Raw genomic sequence first — 23,367 nt, forward strand, 5'->3', positions numbered from 1 at the left:
GTCTCCTAGTTATACAGATATATACTCAATGTACGAATATATTCAATTGTGTACACCAGATATAGTGATTATAGAACAATGATTAGGATAAAAATAATAATAAAATGATGGTAATGATAAATGTTGATGATGATTTATAACAATAATAGTAATAATGTGTATATTGATGTGGTTTATAATAATGATAATAATATTAATAATAGTGATAATGTGTATATTGATGTGGTTTATAATAATGATAATAATATTAATAATAGTGATAATGTGTATATTGATGTGGTTATAATAATGATGATAATATTAACAATAATATTGATAGTTTAAGATGATGATGAAGGTTAATAAAGATTGTAAACCAATCACCCAGCAGTAGCTGAGCCCTGGCCTCTCAGTCAGTTGAAGTTGGATGGTGCGCGCTCGCCCCCTGCTGGAGCTGCCTGTCATTGCAGTCTGTGCTGTGGACTACATGTCCCGGCATCCCTCGGGAAGCAGTTCCGGTGTCCGGCCTGTGCAGGCGGAGGAAGACGTGGTGACACAGGGCAGCCGGTGTGGCTCGGTATGCCTCCGGGGCCCCCCGGCCATGTTCGTGCAGGAGGAGAAGATCTTCGCTGGGAAGGTGCTGAGGGTCCATGTGTGCTCCATGGAGGGGGCCGAGTGGCTGGAGGAGGTCACTGAGGACACCACGGTGGACAGACTGAAGGAGCGCTGCCTGAAACACGTAGGGACCACCAAACTGGGTGTATAGGGGAGGGGGACCCCCACACTGAGTGTATAGAGAGGGGGACCCCCACACTGGGTGTATAGAGAGGGGGGGGACCCCCACACTGGGTGTATAGAGAGGGGGGGGACCCCCACACTGGGTGTATAGAGAGGGGGGGGACCCCCACACTGGGTGTATAGAGAGGGGGGGACCCCCACACTGGGTGTATAGAGAGGGGGGGACCCCCACACTGGGTGTATAGAGAGGGGGGGACCCCCACACTGGGTGTATAGAGAGGGGGGGGGACCCCCACACTGGGTGTATAGAGAGGGGGGGGACCCCCACACTGGGTGTATAGAGAGGGGGGGGGACCCCCACACTGGGTGTATAGAGAGGGGGGGACCCCCACACTGGGTGTATAGAGGGGGGGGGACCCCCACACTGGGTGTATAGAGGGGGGGGGACCCCCACACTGGGTGTATAGAGGGGGGGGACCCCCACACTGGGTGTATAGAGGGGGGGGGACCCCCACACTGGGTGTATAGAGGGGGGGGGACCCCCACACTGGGTGTATAGAGGGGGGGGGACCCCCACACTGGGTGTATAGAGGGGGGACCCCCACACTGGGTGTATAGAGGGGGGGGGGACCCCCACACTGGGTGTATAGAGGGGGGGGGGACCCCCACACTGGGTGTATAGAGAGGGGGGGACCCCCACACTGGGTGTTTAGAGAGGGGGGGACCCCCACACTGGGTGTTTAGAGAGGGGGGGACCCCCACACTGGGTGTATAGAGAGGGGGGGACCCCCACACTGGGTGTATAGAGAGGTTGTATGGGGAGGGGGAGCATGACACAGGGTGTATGTAGAGAGGTTGTATGGGGAGGGGTACACTGGGGGGAGGGGTACACTGGGGGGAGGGGGTACACTGGGGGGAGGGGGTACACTGGGGGGAGGGGGTACACTGGGGGAAGGGGGGACACTGGGGGAAGGGGGGACACTGGGGGAAGGGGGGACACTGGGGGAGGGGGAGGAACACAGGCTGTATGGAGGGAGGGGGCATGACACGGGTGCATGGAGAGGGGGCACCTCAGGGGCTGAGTTTATAAAGGGGGTGGGGGTGGGCTGGGTGTGTGTATTTATATTGAAGGACCCCTGCTCAGGGGCTGGGTGTATAAAATAGGTTAGGAGTTGGGTATATAGAAGGGGGCCTTGCTCATGGACTGTGTGTGTATATTTATATGCAAGGACCCCTGCTCAGGGGGGGCTGGGTGTATAGAGGGGTAGGGGCTGGATGTATAGAGGGGGTAGGGGCTGTGTGTGTATAAATATATATTTATATAGAAGGACCCCTGCTCAGGGGCTCAATGTATAAAGGGGGAACCCTGCTCAGGGACTGTGTGTGCAAATACGGGGACTCTGCTGCTGTGTGGGAGTGTGTATATGTATATCTAGATATCCCTGCTGAGGGACTGTGTGTACACGTTGGGATCCCTGCTCAGTGTGTTATATGAGAGGGGAGCCCCTCCTAATAGACTGGGGTGAGGTAGACATTTCACTTGTATGTTTATGGGAGACCTGTCATCATGGAGCGTTTGTTTTGGCGGGATATACGAAGACTGTGACTTCCTATTTGTGGGGGGTTTCCTCTTCTGACATTGGGCGACATGTGTGCTCTCCCTCCCCAGGGGCGGGGCTGTTTGTGTTTGGTGTGGTCTATTTTTTTGGGGGTGGGGGGGTTATATGTAGACCTGGATTGTATCATGGGGAGTCTGTGTCAGATGCCTCGTTTTTAGGGGTTCCATCTTTTGGAACCAGGCTACATATTCTGGACTATAGGGAAATGCTTTTTATGTTTAATTTTCCTCTATTTTGAACTCTCATTTTATAAACCATGTTGACGTGTAAGAGTACTTAAATAATCCATTGGAAAAATGCCCGCTAGTGCAGCTAGTATATACACCTATTTAACACATTGTATATCGGCCAAATCCGTTTAGTATACAGTGTAAGCTGCATGTATACAATGTATACACAGCCCTCCTCTATCACAGTACTGATACCCTGCGCTGTATACATCCGCCATTACTGTGGTTATAAGAGTGTGAGCTCTCTGAATATTGGGGGTTTATCAAATTAGTATATAGCTATACACGTCATTTCTCCACAACTCCCAGTTTGTGGAATAAATCCCTGGAGCGTGGTGTTCGTGAAATGAGTTTCCATTGATCATGTGACTGTGCAAAGTTGTGTTGGAGCACAGCCAACGCAGTGTCTCTGTAATGTATACACTCTGGTCTATACCATGACACGGTCACATGTCTTCCCAATGAATAGATTCTGCATCTACATCCCTCGGGGACATGGGCTGCGTCCTCATTCTTTAGCTCGGATTTTAGTGACGATTCATTGAACGCCATCGCTGTCTCTTTAATAAGGACTCCGAAAGCTGTGCCTTGAGCGCTTTTAAACCTGTATTTCGTAATCAGGAAATTGATTATTAAATTACATATTATACAATTAAATGGTCTACAACCTGTTTTTATTTAGGATAATCTTCTAAACTGTGAAATTTGGACCACTGACTATGAAATTGCCAATTTTGAGTGGAAATATTCAAACTAAAAATTCATTAAAGCAGCCATTTTCCAGCCCAGCTGATTTGGTCTAAATATTTGTATTCTCTGCCCAAATCACTGTTTCAGCCTTACCCGTATACACTGTATAAATGAGACCAGGAAGATGTCAGCACAGTCACTGCTTTGAGTGGCGTTACGGAATATGTTGGCGATATATATTTTTGTTTAGTTGTGAAATGTTGCTTCACTGCTTTGGTGATATAAGGCAGCCATGTAAGTGGTCTTCCATGATCATGAAGTATTTAGTAATCCGATAAGCGTAGTATGAAAACAATTAACAGCAGAAACTAATCATTGTTGCTAGACTAAAACTCCCAGTATCCTTTGATTCTGAGGGCAAATAAAATACACCAAAAAAGCGAGTTTTGGATCCCCAGCAGAATTTCAAGACCTGACCTTTTGTGTCTCTTTTAGTAACTGGCTGCTTCCTGGGCACAAGGATGACCTTTAAACTATATACAGGTATAAATCTTTAACATGATGGGGCTTAGTGTCCCTTTACTCCATCATTAGGGATTTTGAATTGACTTTTTGTTTTGGAGCGCTGAATGTGTTTGGTTGTCTCTGTTGACTATCAAGGGCCCCTGTCGCTTCTCTGGACTCTATATGTCACAACTCCCCTGTTATTAATAGTCCAAACCAGAGCCGCTCCGATTTCTCCTCACTATTTATAGCGGGTTCCTATTCACCCTTCATTGCTAGGATAACTCGGCGTAGTCTCAACCCCATAAGGGTACAGCATTCAGTGCCTCCTTTAACTTAAAGGGACACTCCAGACCCCAAGAGCTGTGCACACTCAGTTCAATTTGGTTGGCAATGATTGCTTGTGTGTACTGAGTTTGCCCACCCCCAGCAATTCAGCGTATCATTGCTGTCCAGCAGGCTGGACAATGAGTGTTTATTGGTTATAGTCGTTAGAACGCCGCATTAATAAAAAAATAAAAAAGCAAAAAACTCTCAGTGAAGCAGCTGTGTTTTTTCACTTAACTGGACATTTTAGACACATTAACTGAACCAGAACTAATATCTTTAACAACTTCTAGTGTAATGCTCCGCACCTCTGCTTATAATATTCTCTGCACAGGTATAGTATATATTACCACTCTATGAGGACATCATTAAGTGCAGTCTGACATCATTTGGATTCACACCAATATTTATGTATTTCAATATTTTTAATATTTTGGTTTATTTTATTTAGAATATAAATGTATTTACCTATCCATGCATTGAAAGGGTATTGGGAGTAGTACTCTTTTATTCAATCGTTTTGGATTTTCTTTTTAGTCTGAATATATCTAATATTTTTAATTTAAATTTGAAAATAGTGTAATGATGAAAATATAATCTGTCGGTTATTTTTTAGTTTGTTTACAGTACTCTCCTATTTTGTGGTATGTACAGAGAGCAAATCGGGTGCTGTTCCACTGGTTTACATTCCTAGCACGGCTCTTTATATAGTACGCTCGTGTAGTTTGGATCGAGAAGTGTTTTCCCGAACAGTAGAAATTATGCCATGAGACAGGCTGGATATCATATTCCCTGTAGCTCTGAGAGCTAGGAGGATTTATTACAACGTTCACTAGAAATGCCATTTGAAAGTTTGGGAGTCCATCAGAAAAGCCTTTTGGGAAGAGCACTCACGGCTGACATCATTGTTGGCACAGACAGGGAGCTATTTGAGTAGCAAAGTATCTCACTCTATGTAATGTATAAAAGTGCTCTGGTTTTAGGGATACAAATGGCAGAGGATGTTGATGTAACCAGCAAAGACTCTGGCAGCCTCGCAAGAGTGTTTTCCGAGCCCTTTAAAAGCTATTTTGAAGGTACAGTGTGAAATGTAGTTAGCTGCTGGAGGCAATCCGCAGGGCTGGAAAAGGCATCTTCTTACTCCGAAATAGTTTCGAGTCATTAAACATTCTCAATACTCTCTTCAGAGAGCTTTGGCTTTTTTTTCTTTTCTGTACATTGTTCAGACCATAATATGAATTTGCCCTGTTCTTAAAGAGACTCTATAGGCACCCAAACCATACCAAATAACCATACCCCCCAAAAAAACAATAACTATATTTTTGTACGAAGTAAGCCCCCCTATCATAAAGAAAGTATTAACTTGTATCCCTGCAACCCGATGCTCCTTTGGGCACACCACTTCCCCTCACTGCAGGGTGAGTGACTCCTGGAGGGGATTGGGGGCATGCTGTCATTGGTAATCTGTCACTAACATGCTATTCTGACGACAGATGCCTTTTATGCACAGAATTAACATTAACCATCCTGGAACTCTTGTTCTGAGCTAGCTAACTGCTTCCAGAGGTGGAGTTCCACCTGCAATAAAAATGTGCCGTATCTCTGTATGCAGACTCCAGCTTACACAACGGATGGTATAACTTGAGACTACACTTGTGTATAGCATTGTCGATTTGACATGGTGTACAAATGGTTTTTGTTATGGTAAATCTGATGTTCAAATTTAAAGGGATACTATAAGCATAGAAAACGCTTTAGATTAATGGTGTATAGATCACGCCCCTGCAGTCTCACTGCTCCATTCTCTGCCTATTAGGGGTTAAATCACTTTGTTTCTGGTTATGCAGCCATAGACACAGACATGACGACCGCAATCATAGGGCCCGACGTTGCTTTTCGAGGGAGAGGAGGGACCAGAGAGAGAGAGAGAGAGAGTAGGATTCTGACCCAGGGCGCGAAGGCACGTCATGTATTGACACTACCTGCACGAGCCCATGCATGGAAGGATCCTGTCTGTTTACCTTAAAGTAAAATAATTGCAGACCACAGCAAATACATGAGCATTGTCACCGCTATCGACTTTGGCATGTGCAGCCTCCCAACCGCAGGGAGAGCCTCAGGCAGGAGAGGAGCTGGAAAGATGGATCAAAGAAAAACATATACTTTTTGAAATAACAGCAACTATGTTAATTACAAACTATTCATTAATATAAGAGGTACACAAGTGAAATATAAGGTTGGGAACCACTGGCCTTCGATCAATCCACTATCGCCATCTAGTGGGTATTCATGTTCTTAAAATCAAGGGTGACAGATACACTAGAGTTAAATTTCCTGTAGAAAAAGTAGATCGTTAAAGGAGTAGTATGCGCCACTCTCTATGTTCACCACCCTCACTGATAGAATGTTGACCCGTTTCCATTTTGGCATGTAAGAGTGTTTTCTTTCTGATTGTTCTTTTGGTCTCTGAACAGACTAGTCCTCCATTATTCTCTGTTCTGTTCTTTGGAGATATCCTAAAATTTATTTGAAAATAAAATGTAATATTGTTTCCTTCCTGGCCTTTCACATTTAGCTAATATGTTAACCTCTGTGAACTTTGAACCTCTAATCATATCCATTGTCCCACAGTGCGCCCATGGCAGCTTCGAAGATCCTAAAACCTTAACACATCACAAGTTGATCCACGCCTCTTCAGAACGTGTGTTGTCCGACACAAAGACCGTTGCAGAAGAGAATATTCAGGACAAAGGTAATTGCATTTTCTAAGACAGTTCTGTTACAAACTATATATAAAAAGCCATATTGATTAGTCAAGCATGCATTGTAATCAAGGCTCAAAATCTAGTCCATGCGAATGTACCATGGATCCTTCAGTGGCAAGTAACTTTTACGGCCTGGCTAGTAATGTAGGACTTGAAATTTTAAGCTCTGGTCTGATTCTTCTATTGTGTGACATTCCAGTCCTGGGATGATCACTGCACCACCTTGTTTCTGTTTTATAGAGAGAACGCATTTTAAGAGATCTTCCAGCTAGTCTCCCTGTCCTCACGCTGGTTTCATTGAGAGTATTGTATATATCAATACATTCTCGCATAGCCCCCAGATCATCAGCAATTCTGTTTGGCTCATTCATTGAGTAGACTCGTTCTTGGTTTTTCATAAATGAAACTACTTGAGAATGGATATACTGAACATAAGCTGCACGAGAGCTGTAAAAATTCGATAAATATCTGCAGCAGTTGTTTTTGTTTATTTTTTTCGTAGCATTTTCTTCCATAATACTTTTATCTGTCTCTCTTAGAACATATTTTTTTAGCATTTAATGCCTGACTCACCCAACCTTCATGGTTGCCTGCTACTTGAATATCTATTTAATCGTTGTTATTTAGCAAATAATGAAAAAAATAAATTTTTGATTTCTGCATAGCAATTTAGGCAATCTTATAAATAGGCATTCAGGACAAGGTCTGCTTACATTTGTTTCATATAGTTTTGCAGACTTTGAAATGACTGTGTTCGTTCTGTTGGCAAGCGTGAATTTATTGTATTTACTTTTCCTTTTTAATTTGTTTATTGTCTTCTCTCTCCTGTAGATGTCTTGTTACTGGTTAAAAAGAGAGCACCACCTCCACCGCCAAAGATGGCCGAAGTGTCGGCTGAGGAAAAGGTATCGTTCGTTATAGTGTTCTTGTAGTGGCTGCGACACAAACCGTCATATTGGTTGTGTGTTCTATAAATGTCTGTGCGTTGCTTTAAAATGATAAACCCAACAGTTAATTATTTTGTCTTGAGTTTTTTTTCGATCCAAAAACGCCCTATCATCTAAATGCATCGCATGCTCTAAATCCACAAACACTTACTGATAAAGAAAGAATTGTTTTAGAATGTAGGTAGTACCAGTGACCAATCATAACGTGGGATCAGTGATTAGCTCCCAGGATTCCACTGTGCTGGGAACAGGCCATATGTTTTGAACAGACTGATGGTAACGTCCCTCTTTGCTAAAAATAAGAACAGGCTGTGTATAAATATTTGATTTGTATAAGTTGCCAAACTAATTTTAAAAAGATCAGCTGAGTGTAAGTGGTTTGCTCCTATCATATTTGTACCATAGTCCTCTTTCCTACTCTACGAGTTTCCCGTTCATTGAGTACAAGTCACGATTCTTTCTTTTCACAGAGAAAGCAGGAACAGAATGCTCCGGACAAAGACGCAATACTCAAGGCCACCTCCTCTCTTCCTGCTCGCAACGCAGACCGCACTGTCACGCAGCACAACATGCGAGACGTGAGTAGTATCCGCTATGAGAATAGATTAATCTTTTCACTTATCAATATTTTACATAGATTTCCGACCATTCTTATATTAAGTGGCTGACCTGAAAACCTAGCTGAGAATTTTTCCGATTTATAGATGGTTTGGCCTATATATTTACATGAATATACTTGTAAAGCGAGCTGTGGGAGCAGGTGCTTGAACTACTCAAATATAACTCCTGACACTTTGAAAGAACAAATGCTTGGCTATCCATGATATTCGAATTAGTTAAATATTATTTTTGACATTTATACATTGTGAACTTATTCAGCAGCTCTTTACAATATTATAAAAGGGGGACATTTAACAAATGAAACAATTGCAAAATGTTAAAGGAAAAATAGGTTGATTTGGACCGTGCTCCAACAAACTTACAGTCTAGAGGAGATGGGCTATAACAAACACAATAAGAAGGGCATTGGGGGGGTAGCAAACTAGGAAAAAGGTGGGAAGGAAGAAAGAGTGGCGTGTGGCCCTTTTAAGAGCAAGAGAGGCAGGTTTGTGACATAGCAGTTACTCTGGGAGACCATAAGCATTCTTGAAGAATGTGTTTTGAGGTACCTCTTAAAAACTTGAAGGGTAGGGGAGAATCTAATGCGGGTAGGCTGGCTGTTGCAAAGGAAAGGTGACATCTGCGAGAAGTCCTGCAAGCATGAGTTAGCAGTAGGTGTGCAAGCGGACATCAAAAAGTTACCAGAAGGGGCATAGCTACAAATTTAAATGGAACAGAGACTAGAGTTGTTTAGAGCTTTATAGGGAAGGGTTAGCATTTTTAATTGACTCCCTTTAGGATACAGAGAGCCAATGTAAGGATTGACAGAGGGGTGAGGTGTGAGAGAAGCAACAGGAGACAAAAATCAATCTAGCGGCAACATTCACTACAAACTGTAGCAAGGCAGTACGGTTTCTGGGGAGACCAATAAGGAGAGTATTTCAGTAATCAATGTGAGAGATTACTAGAGCATGAACAAGCTCCTTAGCAGCATCTTGCATAAGAAAGGTCAATATTTTTAAAGTGGAATCAGAAGGATGTGACAACAGACTGTACTTGAGGCGTAAAGGTGAGGCCTGAATCAAAGAGAACACTAAGGCAGTGAGCGTGCATGGACAGGCTGATGCGGGTACTATCCACTTGCAGGGAGAGAAAGAGAAGGATCGGTATTCTGTTGAGGAAAAACAAAAAAAATTAGTTTTAGAGATTGAGTTTCAGGAAGCAGGAGGACATCCAATCAGAGATGGAAGAAAGACAACCGGTGATGTCTCTTCTAGCGGGGCAGAGAATAGGGAAGGAGAGATATACCTCGATGGCATTGGCATTCAGGTGGTGGAAAAATAAGTTTGCTTAGAGAGAAAACAAATGGAGATCAAGAACAGAGCCTTGGGGGACTCCAACGTAGACCGGATGAGGGGAGGAGGTGTTATTAGAAAAAGAAAACAGTTAATGAACATTGGGATAGATGGGAGGAGAACCACAAGAGGACCGTGCCTAGAGACCATGGGGTTGAAGAGTTAAAACAAAAAAAAGGAGGGCATGTTCAACAATGTCAAAGGCACCAGAGACGTCAAGAAGTAGTATGGAGTAGTGGCCTTTGGATTTATCCATGATTAGAACATTTGCTACTTTAATCAGTTCAGTCTCCGTAGAATGGATGGCACAGAAAACAGATTGAAGATGGTCGAAGAGAGAGGTGGAACTGAGAAAGCAAACCAAATGGGTAAAGACAAGTTATTCTAGACGTTTTGGGGAAAAACGGAGCAGAGATATGGGACGATAGTTGGAAGGGGAAGACTGTTCATGAGATGGCTTTTTTAAGGATGGGTACGACGGTAGCATGTTTTAGGGAAGCAGGGACAATGCCAGAAGAAAGAGAGCAGTTGAAGATATGTGTGAAGGACGGCACAATACATTGGGAGGGGGAGAGACATTTGATATGGTGAGATGGGATCAAGCTGACAGTGGTGGGGCGAGAGAGAAGCACAGCCACCTCCTGTTCAGTAGACGAGGGGATGATCTGAAGGGTAGGAAAGGCATGGTCCAAGTGTGGTTGAGAGGGAAGTGGGGAGAATTCTTTCCTTAGCTGGTCAATCTTGTCGGTAAAGTAGCATGCAAAGCTATTGGCTGAAAGCGAGTGGACGGTATCATAGAGATGCTTGAGATTGTGGGAGTATGGACTAATGAGAGTGGAAAATATGATGGGCGAGGGCTCCTCTGTATGAACGCAGGACGCAAGATCATTTTATAATGGGGAAAGTCTGACAACGGCGCTCAACTGAACGGGAGCATCTCTGCCGGCAGCGGTCAGGTTAGTTTGCAATGGTTGGATGCACGTCCTCCTTGAGGAGCAGCATCCTAGGCCTACATGAGGTTAGCGTTATATGAGGAGATAGCCAGAGAATGACAGGAGAAATTAGGGGTGGATGAAAGTGTTTCATAGAGCTGTGATTGGTGTGTACCAAATGTTACTCTGCCTGGTCTTTTGGTTACTCCAATCAGGGCTCTGTATGAGACAGACTGACATCATGCAGGAATCTGACAGCCTGTTCCCCGTCTTCAGTTGAGCCATGAATTGTTGTTTTAATGGATTACAATGTGGGAACTAAGCTCTGCCGATGGATCCGGAGGAACCTGCCGAGGCAGAGTTTGTCATTCTCCGGTCAAAGTTACTAGCTTACAAACTTTTCAATGAACCTGTCATTAATCTTGGTGGACTGGCAGGTGTCGGGGACACTTGGCGCTGTCAGCTGCCACTTCAATACCCAGGGTGATAAAACTCGTTACCGGAGAATGACGATTATGACGATTGTTGTGATACCTGAATACATTTTCTAGAGATTTATTCTCTTAACACTGAATTTTATTAAATTGACAATTTAATTTAACACTTTTAGGCAAAAAGTGTTTAATTTTATAACATTTTCCAGCTCAAATATAGTCCCAAATTGCTAATGTTATCCTAAATTTGCAACGTCACTTCTCTTTATTAAAAGCCCCTTTAGTAAAAGTATGGAATTGAGAATCACACACCGACCATTTCCCTCTTTCCTTTAGTAAACCTAATGAATTGAGAATCTCACACACACAGTGTTTTGTTCTTTAATTTACTTGTTCACTTTTTATTTTATACTTTTCATATTAAATAAAGCCTCTGTTATTTACCACAAACATTTTATTTCCCCAATTTGGAGTATTTAATTAATCCTCTCTGTTTTCTTTTAGTTTCAAACTGAGCTTAGGAAAATCTTGGTGTCATTAATTGAAGTTGCTCAAAAGTTGCTGGCGCTGAACCCAGACGCCGTTGAGTTATTTAAAAAGGCCAATGGTGCGTATTTACCAACTTGGGATTTTTGTATGCACTCTGGACAGAACATATGAAAGTATTCAAATAAGTGAGACCTACATTTCATTACATTATGGGCATATATTTTTTTTATAGAGATTTATGAAAGCGTGTCTCACCCTGTATATTTGGCTAGAACTCCACTCTTTTTAATAACAATTAAGCAAGTTTGTGTTCACTCCAAGCACCATAACCACTACAGCATGCCTTTGTGCTTCTTCACTCCACTCCCCCTTCTCCATGTAAGGGCTAAAACAGTTTGTTGGGGTCTGACGTGCATGCCCCAGTTCCTCCATTGTGAGCTCAGGCTAGTAGCTTTTATTGGCTCTTTGGAAGCAGAGAGATTCCTGTTCTCAGGAGGAGGTAAATGGTATCCGGCAGATCCCAGGTAAGTTATCAAACCATTGACAGACGGTTTGACTAGTTACGCTAGGAGGGGCCAAGGCACTGTCGTGGTTATGGTGCTTGAAATTTTCATTTAATGAACTCAATAAAATTCTCAGACTTTCAGAAATTTTGCAAAGTCTGTGTTTTTTTGAAAGAGACACTACAGTCACCAAAACAACCTTAGTTTAATGAAGCAGTTTCTGTGTATAGATCATGGCCCTGCAGTCTTGCTGCTCAATTCTTTATTTATGGGTTAAATCACTTTTGTTTCCGTTTATGTACCCCCAGCCACACCCACCCTGGCTCTGACTGACACAGCCTGCATATAGTAGTGTTTTTTTATAGTGTTTTTTTAAAAGCAGCTCTCTTCATATTTTGCAAAGACCATTGACGGTAACTGCTCTGCTTGGTGATCGGTGGCTAGTGGGGTCAGGGAAAGGTGAGTTTTATGTACCTGAACATGGCAATTGTGGCCGCCGCTTTGTTTTTCCTGCCAATCCTCTTCACTTCCTGGTGCTTCATGTCCTAGGAGCCCACATCAGTTTTGCATTCTTAGGCTTGCGCAAGTGTACAACAATGATGTCTATGGAGGATCCTGCAAGACTATAGACACTGCCCTTTTCCTATATTTCCTGGTGGAAATCACACAACTTGATGGCAGTAGCTCTGCTTTCTCTCAAGTTTTGTTAGGTGTAGAAAATCTACTAAGACAAAGTATATTGGTAAAGATATAGATGTTATCTTTATGAAATACTAATTTTAGAGCAGCTTTAATACACTTTGTTTGCCCTCAGTCGAGCAGATTGCTAAACTGTGATATTTCAAGCAGCCGTCGCCCAGTCTTATTTGTTTTGGATCCAGAAAGCCTCAAAGATCTGCGGCGTGAGATGTGTTCATTGAGTCCAGGATGTTATCACAGATTTACGGTCCTTTTAAGCTTCACTTACTCCTTTGGGAAACCAAATTCATGCATTTAGAAGTTATTTGTTTAGTGGGTGAATCATGAGGGCGATACTACCAATGATCTCAGGGGTGTTTTTATAAAAGTGACAATCTGGTTTCAGTTTTTTAAATCCTTTTTATATAGATAATACATAAAAACTTACCGTTTGAAGTCTCAGCCAATCCCAAAGCGTCTGTTGTTTTCAATGGGAATATCCATAAATATCTGTCTAGCACTTCTAGATGTGACTTCTCTGCATTTTATGTTCTTATGACTCCGATGCTGTCTTTCCAGCCATGTTGGATGAAGATGAGGAGGATCGAGTGGATGAAATTGCCTTGAGACAGTTAACCGAGATGGGATTCCCAGAAAGCAGAGCCGTCAAAGCCCTGCGTTTAAATCAGTGGGTAGCTTACACTTCTATTTAGTTTATAAAAAATAATTCCCTGCATGCATTCTCAAGGAAACCACAAGAGGGCAGTAACACCATAAACATAGATACTGCTTCTTGACAATTTTTGTATTTTTTTTTTTTTTTAAATAAAAATTACCTGGTTTTTTTTTTTTTGTCATTAAATTACAAATACAGAGCATGAAGGTTTGTTACACCGATTAACAGTATAACTCACATTTCCAATGTTTTCGAGTCAACGATCTTCTGGTGGAATTAAAACCGTGAAGGTCAAATGTTTCCAGGTCCACTTTTGAATGGAATAGTTTCAATGTTTTCCAAGTTTTAATAGTGTTTTTATATGTAGCTTGAGGACCAGTGGGAGGGACTTAGAACCTGCACTCTCTATCGAGATTTGAGTGCCATCTTTTTTTTTTTTTTTTTTATGGTGTTTATTCTATTTATTGCACAGCATGTCGGTAACACAGGCCATGGAGTGGCTGATCGAACATGCGGATGACCCCACAGTAGACACTCCTCTTCCATGTGAGAACTTCTCCGAAGCAGCAGGGGGCACTGCACCCAGTGAAGCGGAGTCAAGATCAAGCCAAGGGGCCACTGGCGAGGACCTGAAGGATGAGCTTACAGAAATATTTAAGAAGATACGCAGGAAACGAGAATTCCGTCCAGACCCTCGTGTAAGTGGCACCCGATCAAGCGTTGCCAAGTTTTGATATTTCACTGATCAATTGAGGGAAGTAACCAAGTTCTAGGAACCTGGATCTCCTGCAGAAAGAATCTTTTTGGGATTCTGTTTCCTGTTCTGAAGGCTGGGAGTATGGGAAGTTTGAGGGATTGCGTGGCAGTACAGAGCAGGAATTAAAATCTGAAGATTGCAGAGTTTTGATCAGAGTTGGGTTCATTAGATCAACTCCAACAAGCCTGTGCCTTTTTTTTTGTCAGGCAAAGATTTGGGGAATTATCAATTTATAAATAGCTGGAGGTCTGGTATATGATTTCCATTGATCTATAATGTTTCATTAAAAGCATTATTGTGCTAACAACTTGGGGGAAACAAACCGGTTATTCACTAAAGTGAGAATTGCTGCCAATTGGAATATCACTTTGAATTCCCAATACATTCTCACTTTAGTGGATAAACCATCTTACCACGCACCTCTCAGATCCTGCTCAGTGTGAAAGAAACGTGGTCTGCTTTCTGTGCCGTTTGTAACCGTTCACATTTTGCTCTCTGTATTGTAGGCTGTCATAGCTTTGATGGAGATGGGGTTTGATGAAAAAGAGGTTATAGATGCTTTGCGGGTGAATAACAATCAGCAAGACGCAGCAGTGAGTATTGGCAGACAAATTTGTTTCATCTATTGTGCATAATTCATTCTGTGTCAGGTTTCGGCTAATTGATGTTTGGGAAGAGTTTCCTGGTGGAGAATCATGGAAAATACAGTTTAAAACCCTTGCAGTGCCGAGGACTGCTATAACTATTCCTATTTTCTCATTGTATATGCAAACGATTACCTGCACACTTACAGCTATTTACCAACACTAAAATATTGAAAATAACATCTAGAACCCTGGACGTGTGTAAAAGGCAAGTGTGCATTCCTGGTTAAATAATTTGAGACCGAAACAAGAAAAATATTTTTCAAAATCCTGTGTCTCAAACAGGCAGTGCATAATGTAAACCATTGAACAAAGCTGTGTACAGGTGTGGGGTGGGGATTATACCTACCTAGAATGAAATCATTAAATACCAGATCCTCGCTCCCTTAGACATTGTGGAATCAAGGGTGCCATATTTGCTCACCAGTTACTGATACAATTTAGCAGCTCTGGCTTTTGTCCAGGAGACCCATATACCCAGGTCCTCTAAGATAAAATGAACGGATCATAATTACGACAGAGCCTACATCTCTAGTTCCTTCTGGAAACCTAATGGAGTTGACATACTGGTTAAAAAGAGCTGCCCACGACTGGTGAACAACGTACTTAAAGTAAAAACCCCACGATGGTGACATCGCTGCTGGGGGTCCGGAGGCGGCAGGTAAAGGAGCGAGATTTACTTACCTGAACCTGTCCCTGGCGGGCACAACCATATTGTTATGTCGAGTCCGCTTCCACACCAGGAGCCGGTGTCACCGCTGCACTCTCGTGCATTTTTGGTTTCTGGTGGTTGTTTTGTTCTTCCTTCTTTTAAAGGACAATGAGGGTGTGCGTAGATACCCTTTCTGAGACCTCTGGGAAGCTCTTTCAGGTTTTTGTAAACATAGTTTAATGAGACATGCAGTTCTGTGAATAACAAGAGGATTCCCGTGTTTTCAGCAGGTTCCTGTGTTCCTGTATTGAAAATAACATATACCTGGACATGTTCTGTACGGTTTTATATATTGTTTGTTCTGTTATGAAATAATGGAAAAAGGGTACAGCATGGAAAGACTTTAACATGATGCCGTATTTTTGATTTGCTTGTGCCTGACCCAAAATAAAGAATGAAATCAGGGGAGGCATCCGCCGACACTTCATCTGTTTTGTAGTCCCTTGTGATCTAGCGGGTGGAGCAGGAGATCTGTTTCCTGGCGTCACACATCTATCTTCCATGCTTCCTCTTACATGTTACTCTATTTGATAGAGAGCCCCGAGATGTGATTTAGTAGTCCAGCACCCACGGTAATGATGAGAACATGGTATGCCCCACATGGAAGGGTGGAGGGGAGTACCTTTTGTGATCCCTCCTTAAAGGAACACTCTGAACACCTAGAGCTAAAGTGCTTTAGGTGTTCGGAGTGTTCTTTTAAGAACAATGAAATGCAATGCCATGGAGTTTATCTTCTTGCAGCATGTGATTGATACATTTATACAGGGCACAGTAAGCTTCGGAAAAAGCAATAACTTGTTAACAAGCTGTGTTTTATTGCAGTGTGAGTGGCTGTTAGGAGACAAGAAACCTTCACCGGAGGATTTAGACAAAGGAATCGATACCACGAGCCCTCTGTTCCAAGCCATCTTGGATAACCCTGTAGTGCAGCTAGGCTTAACTAATCCAAAAACACTGTTAGGTAAGTAGATCGACACTGCTCTCACAGATAACTAACTTGGTTTTTTTTTTTTTATTTTTTTTTTTTTTAATTCTTTATTTTTGATGTGCGGGTGGTTACAGAGCATTGTCATGCGCCACAACAGCGTTTAATAACATAAAGATGCATATAGGTTAAACAGTGGCATGATAAACTTGCACAAATTTTCTTTTTTGTCAAACATGTTAAGCTAAGCAGTTTTTTAAACGATAGCAATCTATGTGATATTAGGTTAGCTCCACAACGACTATTACAGTAATAATGCTAATAATAAAACAGGCTTATACGAGTCGAGAACGTACCGAGTTGGTTTTATTTTTTATTGTTCTGTTAAAAACTTAGAACGTAGAATCCTTGTTTGGTTCAAATTTATTATCTGGTAATGTGATTGGCTGTTTCACATCAAAATACTTAAAAGGTGAACTTTGCCCTAGTATCTTAACAAGCAAGCTACTTCTTTAAAGGAACACTCTGGTTACAATAAGAACTTAATCTAAATGAAGTTATTATGGAGCCAGGAAGTCCCTGACACTCTTACCGTAAGGGGTTAAACCATGCTCTAAGCCAGTTGCACCCCATTCCTAAAAAAAAAAAAGTGTGTACCTTTGTTTATGAATGGGGAGCTACTGATTGACTTAAAACCTCAGACGGCCACTCTTGCCAGTCTGCGGCTCCCCTGCCTGGCAACATTCCTCACTTCCTGTAACTCTGTTTTACTGTGGTACCTGGAGATCGGCGCTGGAAGCAGCCTTTCCAGTTAAAGCATTCTATAATGTAATGGGGGCCTCCTGGCACCATAACAACTTCGTTTTGATAAAGTTGTTATGGTGATCGCAGAGTTCCTGTAAGTCCCTTCCTATTAAAGTGGGAAGTTCACTGTCGTGGAAGTGGATGTTCGTTTTTCCTTCAGGAAATGTCCAGGTGGTGGTGCAATCGTGTTTTCAGTATTTGTGCTACAGGTTTTTCCTTATTCCACACGCCTTCGTGCCTTGTATACAGTATAAGCAGAAACATTACTTTTAGTAAATTAGTTCCCGGTATACGATGAAGGAAGCTTGTTTTTGCTGGGATGAATATGTACAACTCTAGGCAAAGCAACGATTAGAAGGATTGACTGAGAGATTCCTGCGATTCATGTTCGAGAGAGTTCACTGCAGATGCTGCCAATCCCATGCATTTGCAGAAAATGCAGGATCTCCAATGCTTGATAATGTTTTTGTATGTGTTTATATGTTTGTTCATTTAACATTGATGTGTTTATTACATATTATCTTTTTTTCTTTAGCTTTTGAAGATATGCTTGAAAACCCATTGAACAGCACTCAGTGGATGAACGACCCTGAGACAGGACCTGTAATGCTTCAAATCTCTAGGATTTTTCAAACATTAAATCGCACGTAGGATTCTGCGCTCCCCGAGGGAACGACCTTTTAATGTCTCCCATAGCCTCTGGGATTTTCTCTGTGTGGGGAGGGTTTACAAACTCCTTGGTGGGTTTTTAGAGAGTTTGATCGCCTTGTGGTGTTCTTCTCAGGAGTGTGTTGGTGTGCGCGTGTCTGATTGGAAATTTTATTTTTACTTTACAGAGCAGATCTGGAAGCCCCTCTTGGACTGCACATCCTGCAATTCTCTTCCAGCCAGGCTCTCAAGTTTTAAGTTTTTTTTATAGTTTGGTAAATCTACCAATATTCTTCTAAGCTGTGAAATATGCAGATGTAGAACGATCCTGTAATTTAGCGTACAAAGTGAGAATTATGTAAAAAAAACTACACTTTTAAGCAAGTTGATTGATTCCCAGTGTAGTAGAATATTATATTAAGTAGATGCTTTTATCTTGGCACCAAGATGGCAATGATTTTGCAGTTTTGTCATATCGCCAGGGTTTTGAAATGCGGCCCCAGGATTGAATTCTATATCCTATAATTTTATGTAAAGAAATATTGTAGTCCCCCAAAGTATTGGGTACCGCAGCCTGTTGCCCCAATAAATCCTAAGTCACGTGTTTGTTCCTCTTCAGTCTTCAGGATCACAAAACCGTTGTGGATTTCAGGATATTGCCCCTGGACCTACAGCAAAGCTGCCTTTGGTAAAATCATGTATTCATACCCATTTTAAAAAATGTGATATAATACAATCTTGGCTCTGTGTGTGATCTTAAGGACCAGGCCGATATAAATGCCAAGAGAAAGTGGCGGATATTGAATGCTGGTTTCATACCGGGTTATTCCTTAGTACTGTGCCGGTACATCAGGGCACTGCAGATGTTGGTGGACTTGCCAAGTCGTTTGCTAGGTGAGCATTATGGGAAATGAAGTCCACAAATCTCTGTAGCTCCATGTTAAGTCATCACTAACCCTTGATATAGGCAGACATACTGGGTTTATTCACTAAAGAGAATTAACAAAGGAATTACCAAACTAATGGAAAATTGCTAAGTTTCTGGAGAAAAAGATTATCAGATTTTCTTTTCCAAACTTGCCTTTTTTTGGAATATGATTTGTAATTCCCTTGTTATTTTTCCCCACTATAACCTGTGTAATGACTACAACTCACTTTTTTATCTTTTTGTTGTTTTCTTGTGATTGTTTATCTTATGTATTGCTACCTTTTGGGCTGTATTAATTTGGATTGTTTTTAATAATTTCTGATTTTCTCTTTTCATGCTGGTAACTCCTGTATTTATTGAAAGTGTAAACAGAATATAAGAGAACACAGAAAATGGACAAAAACTCAATATTGTGCCCTCTGGTTATTTACACTCCGATTTTAGCACAATCGTGCCCTTACAGAGGGAACCTGCATTGTTTGCATTTTAGACAATCCCACCACAAGTGCTAGGTAGGCCCCCTCGTCACGGAAAATACAGCAACTCAAGAACAATAAATCTACCATGTTTGGCTTCATCAGTTATGTGTGATTGGTACCCGTCTTAAACAAATGCTTTCTTTCTTTTTTTAGTTAATACTTTAACGACATTGCTGAAATACGCAGCCCCATAGTTGCGTTCTCTTTTTAATTCTTTAAGCTTTTTACATCCAGTATCCTAGACCCCTGTGAATTTTTCAAGCACGTCAGAGCATAAACAAGTTGAAATTCAGAGATTTGTGTATCAGGAGTTTCACCATATTTGGTCTAAAATATTCTTGTTTTTTGAGACGTGCTGTTAAAGTAAAGCTATGCAGATCTTTAGCATTTTTTTTTATTTATTGGCAGTTGTTCCATTCCACGGTGGCCTTGCCAAGGCTGTGTGAATCATAGCAAAGTTTTTGACAATATTCTGTAAGATCTGTGTTCGGCACCTGGTTCCTATTTGCTAACGAGCATCATGGCTAAAATGTCAAATGTTTCAACTAAACAAGTCACTGAGGCTTTTATGGAGGGTTGGTTCTAGCAAGATGTGAGAGCATCCAAATCATCATCCCCCTCCACCCTTTTAGAAACCACTAGCTTCCCTGCTATTATTATTTTATTTATATGGTGCCAGCAAGTTCAGTAGTGCTGTACAATGCTATTGGAACCTTGATACTGATACTCCTAATCACTACATGGATTTTTTGTTCACACTGTATTGGCTACTGAACACCATGAATGATCTATGCATTGGCAAAGCAAGATTACTTGGAAGGAATTTTATGTTAACACAAAACACAGTTTAGCTGATAGGGCACTATAACTTAAATATTGAGATAGTTCGATGCATTAAGTAGATGTTTATGCTAAAAGGAAGTGTGGTGGGACAGGGCTGTGGGTGGCCATGGTATGCTGGTGGTATAGTCTTTAGTTAGTTACGCTAGTCTATATTTTTCAGGTTATACTCCCCCCCTCCCCCCCCCCCTCTGTACTTCCCAGAGCATTTTGGGATCAAGATCAAATGCATCACGGTGAACAGATCATTAAGAACACATTCACAGGATTTTACGTTAAACTCTGAATTTTCATGAATTAAATCTGAGTGGAAAAAACTGTTAAAAATAGCTGATCTATAAAAATTCTTCAACTCCGTGAAATGAAAAACATTGTTATTGTTTCATCAGTTTTGCCTTGTCTGCCACACCATACTGAGTGTAATCTCTTGCTAAACGGCGATTGGAGATTTGTGAATTTGTTCAGTAACTCCTGTTGATAGAACAGTGTGTTATAGCTGCCGTGAGCTAAACTTAGATTTTTTTATTATTATTTATTTAATGTACTCTGGCATTTAACTGAGAAAATTACATTTGAACAATATGCAGCACGCTCATTATCAAGAGGTTAGGAGGAGGCGTCAATAAGTTTTGAGAATAAAAAAAAAAAAAGACTTTTTGACTTAAAAGGTTTTCATTGTGATTTTAATTAAAGGCGCACTATAGCGTTGGGAATACAAATATGTATTCCTAACGCTATAGAGCGCTAGTCACCATTTAGGTGACTAGGGCCCCATTCCGCAGCAAATAAATGGTTAATTAACCATTTATTTCCTTACCTTAATCCAGCACCGGGCTCTCTCAGCGCTGGTGACCTCTCCTCCTCCATCGACGTCAGCTTCCGATTGGAGCCGCATGCGCGGCCAGAGGTGCTCATGGAGCTCACTTGAGGTGCGACTCATCAGTATGGCAGCCAGGCCACACACCCCTAATTCTGATATTTTAAGCCAAATTGGTCGAATTCTTTAAGTATGCTATATTTTCATTTTGGCCAAAAAAAATTCTCATTTTATTTACATTCCAGACAAATCACTGTTTATTAAACAAATCTGTGAGCTATTTGTTTTTCTTGAGTATCTATATCTATGATATATATCTATTATGTAATAGAAAATAGTAGGAGAATCATTCCTGTGTGTTTAATCTATTGGAATCCCAATACACCAAAGCAATGATGGAAAATATCAAAGTCTTACCACTAGGGGTGTCATTTATTATTTTATTTTTTTAACATTAATGCTAAAATGTAACCTGATAAATATCGGTTTAGATATACTGAGGAGTATTGTTTAATGTGTTTAGAAACCAATTTCAAGATACAGATTGAGTGCTACATAAAGTGAGCAGGGAATACTGAAGGCAAATTGAAAGTTTCTGAATGTTTAAACTGCGCTATGACATATGTTGGAGCTTTCAAAACCATAATAATTAAGAAATCCTACACTCTGCAAAATGTTTAGAGAGTGATTTTCCCTTCTCCTCGCAAAGGGTGTATTTGTTCACAGTGAGACTCCCGAAATAATATTGGAGCTTGGATTGTGATTTCAAACTAAGTATACATTTTATACCAGGGTGGTTTTTGTAAATTTGTAACGTGTAAAGGATGTAATATAGAAAATGATACAGCTTCGACACTTCCTGGTTCCGGTCCCGTGACCACTGGGACCGCCTCTCTCTGTCACACGTGACGCGTTTCGCCCGCCTCCTGGGCTGCTTCTGACGCAGTGAGAGTAAAGATTATTCAGCTGCCTATTTAGTTAATTCCGAGAGCGTGCGCTGAAAAGCGCTTTGAGTCCCACTAGAAGAAAGGCGCTATATAAATACTACTTGTTATATAATTATATGTAATTACACTGGTTTACTAGATATTTGGGAATTGGGTATCCAACCTTCAGGGCAATGTAGTTTTCACAAATCTGGAGTGCCAAGCACAGCAGTGGCTGCTTCTCGTGCATTAATAGCAAACTGGTTATGGATTCTGATCACTTGTCTTGGCCTCCCTCCCTTATCACGCCCCAATATTGCAACTTGCACTGTGTGGGTACAAGCTACTGGAAGGGCCGGAAAAGCAAGGACGTGACTCAATATTAACAGGACGGATAATGTGTCTCAGGTTCTGGAAGACGTTCTAAATTTTCTCCCACAATGGAGAGAATACACAGGACGGGGGAATATTATAGAAACGTTTAAATACATAGGGAATCACCACTGTAAAGGAGGAGACCATATTTAACCCCTAATGGTGGGTGTTCTATGCCGTCCTTTTTTGGGCAGTCCTAAACGTCGGAGGGTGGTATAGAACGTCCCCGACGACCAGAGGACGTACCGGGTCCCCGACGAGCCCATGTCGGCGGTCGCGATCTGGGGGCTGCCAGGGAGCACAGGCAGCCTCCTTCTGCACGATCCAGCCCTCCAGGGCCATGTGATCGCAGGGTACTTGCGATCAAATGGTCAGAAAAAGCCAGCTCATGCAGTGCCAGCAGGGTGACTGCCTGACCTCAGGCTGTCCCCCTGCTGCCTGTAAAAAAAAGTTAGTAAAAGTAAAAAAAAAAAAAAGTTTAATAAAGTAAATTGAGAGTACTTAGATCATATGTATATAATCTAAGTACTTTTATATACACATAAACGATTATTCTAAGTGTATTTTAATATATATAATGATATATTAATATTAAAATACACTTAGAATGACATTAAATATATATATTTAATTATATATAAAATAAAAATAATCAATTAGAAAATTGAAAAAAATGTAATAAAAAAAAAATATTATACCTGTATATTTTCGCTCCAACTGGATTTTGATATTAATATACATATATATTTAAATCAAAATACATTTAGAATTACGTTATAAATACATATATGTATCTATCTATATTTGTGTATATATATATATTTATTTATATAAAAATTTTAAATGATTAAGTCATTTCATTAATTACTATATGAGGGACTTGCCTGACAGTGCAGGGAGAAAGTCCAGAGAATATGGTTCGCAAGCCCTATATTTAACCCTGTAACTTTCCAAGACACCATAAAACCTGTACATGGGGGGGTCCTGTTTTAATCGGGAGACTTTGCTCAACACAAATATTAGTGTTTCAAAACCGTAAAACCTAT

At 41.3% G+C, this 23,367-nt stretch overlaps 1 protein-coding gene across 1 annotated transcript; it reads left to right on the top strand.

Moving 5' to 3' along the window:
* The first annotated feature begins 507 nt into the window (after positions 1-507).
* UBAC1 (UBA domain containing 1) lies at positions 508-19,292 on the top strand. The gene is made up of 10 exons (XM_063432880.1): positions 508-718; positions 6,719-6,839; positions 7,684-7,757; positions 8,270-8,377; positions 11,625-11,727; positions 13,370-13,478; positions 13,939-14,164; positions 14,730-14,816; positions 16,402-16,540; positions 17,844-19,292. Exons 1-10 carry the CDS (start codon positions 581-583, stop codon positions 17,957-17,959), a joined length of 1,221 nt encoding a protein of 406 aa, XP_063288950.1. The 5' UTR covers positions 508-580; the 3' UTR covers positions 17,960-19,292.
* Positions 19,293-23,367: the final 4,075 nt, after the last annotated feature.

Source organism: Pelobates fuscus, chromosome 9 (assembly GCF_036172605.1).
Source record: "Pelobates fuscus isolate aPelFus1 chromosome 9, aPelFus1.pri, whole genome shotgun sequence".
Lineage (NCBI taxonomy): Eukaryota > Metazoa > Chordata > Amphibia > Anura > Pelobatidae > Pelobates > Pelobates fuscus.

Coding starts and splice junctions, on each gene's coding strand:
- UBAC1 (XM_063432880.1), top strand. CDS start 581: ATGTTCGTGCAGGAGGAGAAGATCTTCGCTGGGAAGGTGCTGAGGGTC. Junction 7,758..8,269: donor AAGTGTCGGCTGAGGAAAAG/GTATCGTTCGTT, acceptor TTCTTTTCACAG/AGAAAGCAGGAACAGAATGC. Junction 8,378..11,624: donor CGCAGCACAACATGCGAGAC/GTGAGTAGTATC, acceptor GTTTTCTTTTAG/TTTCAAACTGAGCTTAGGAA.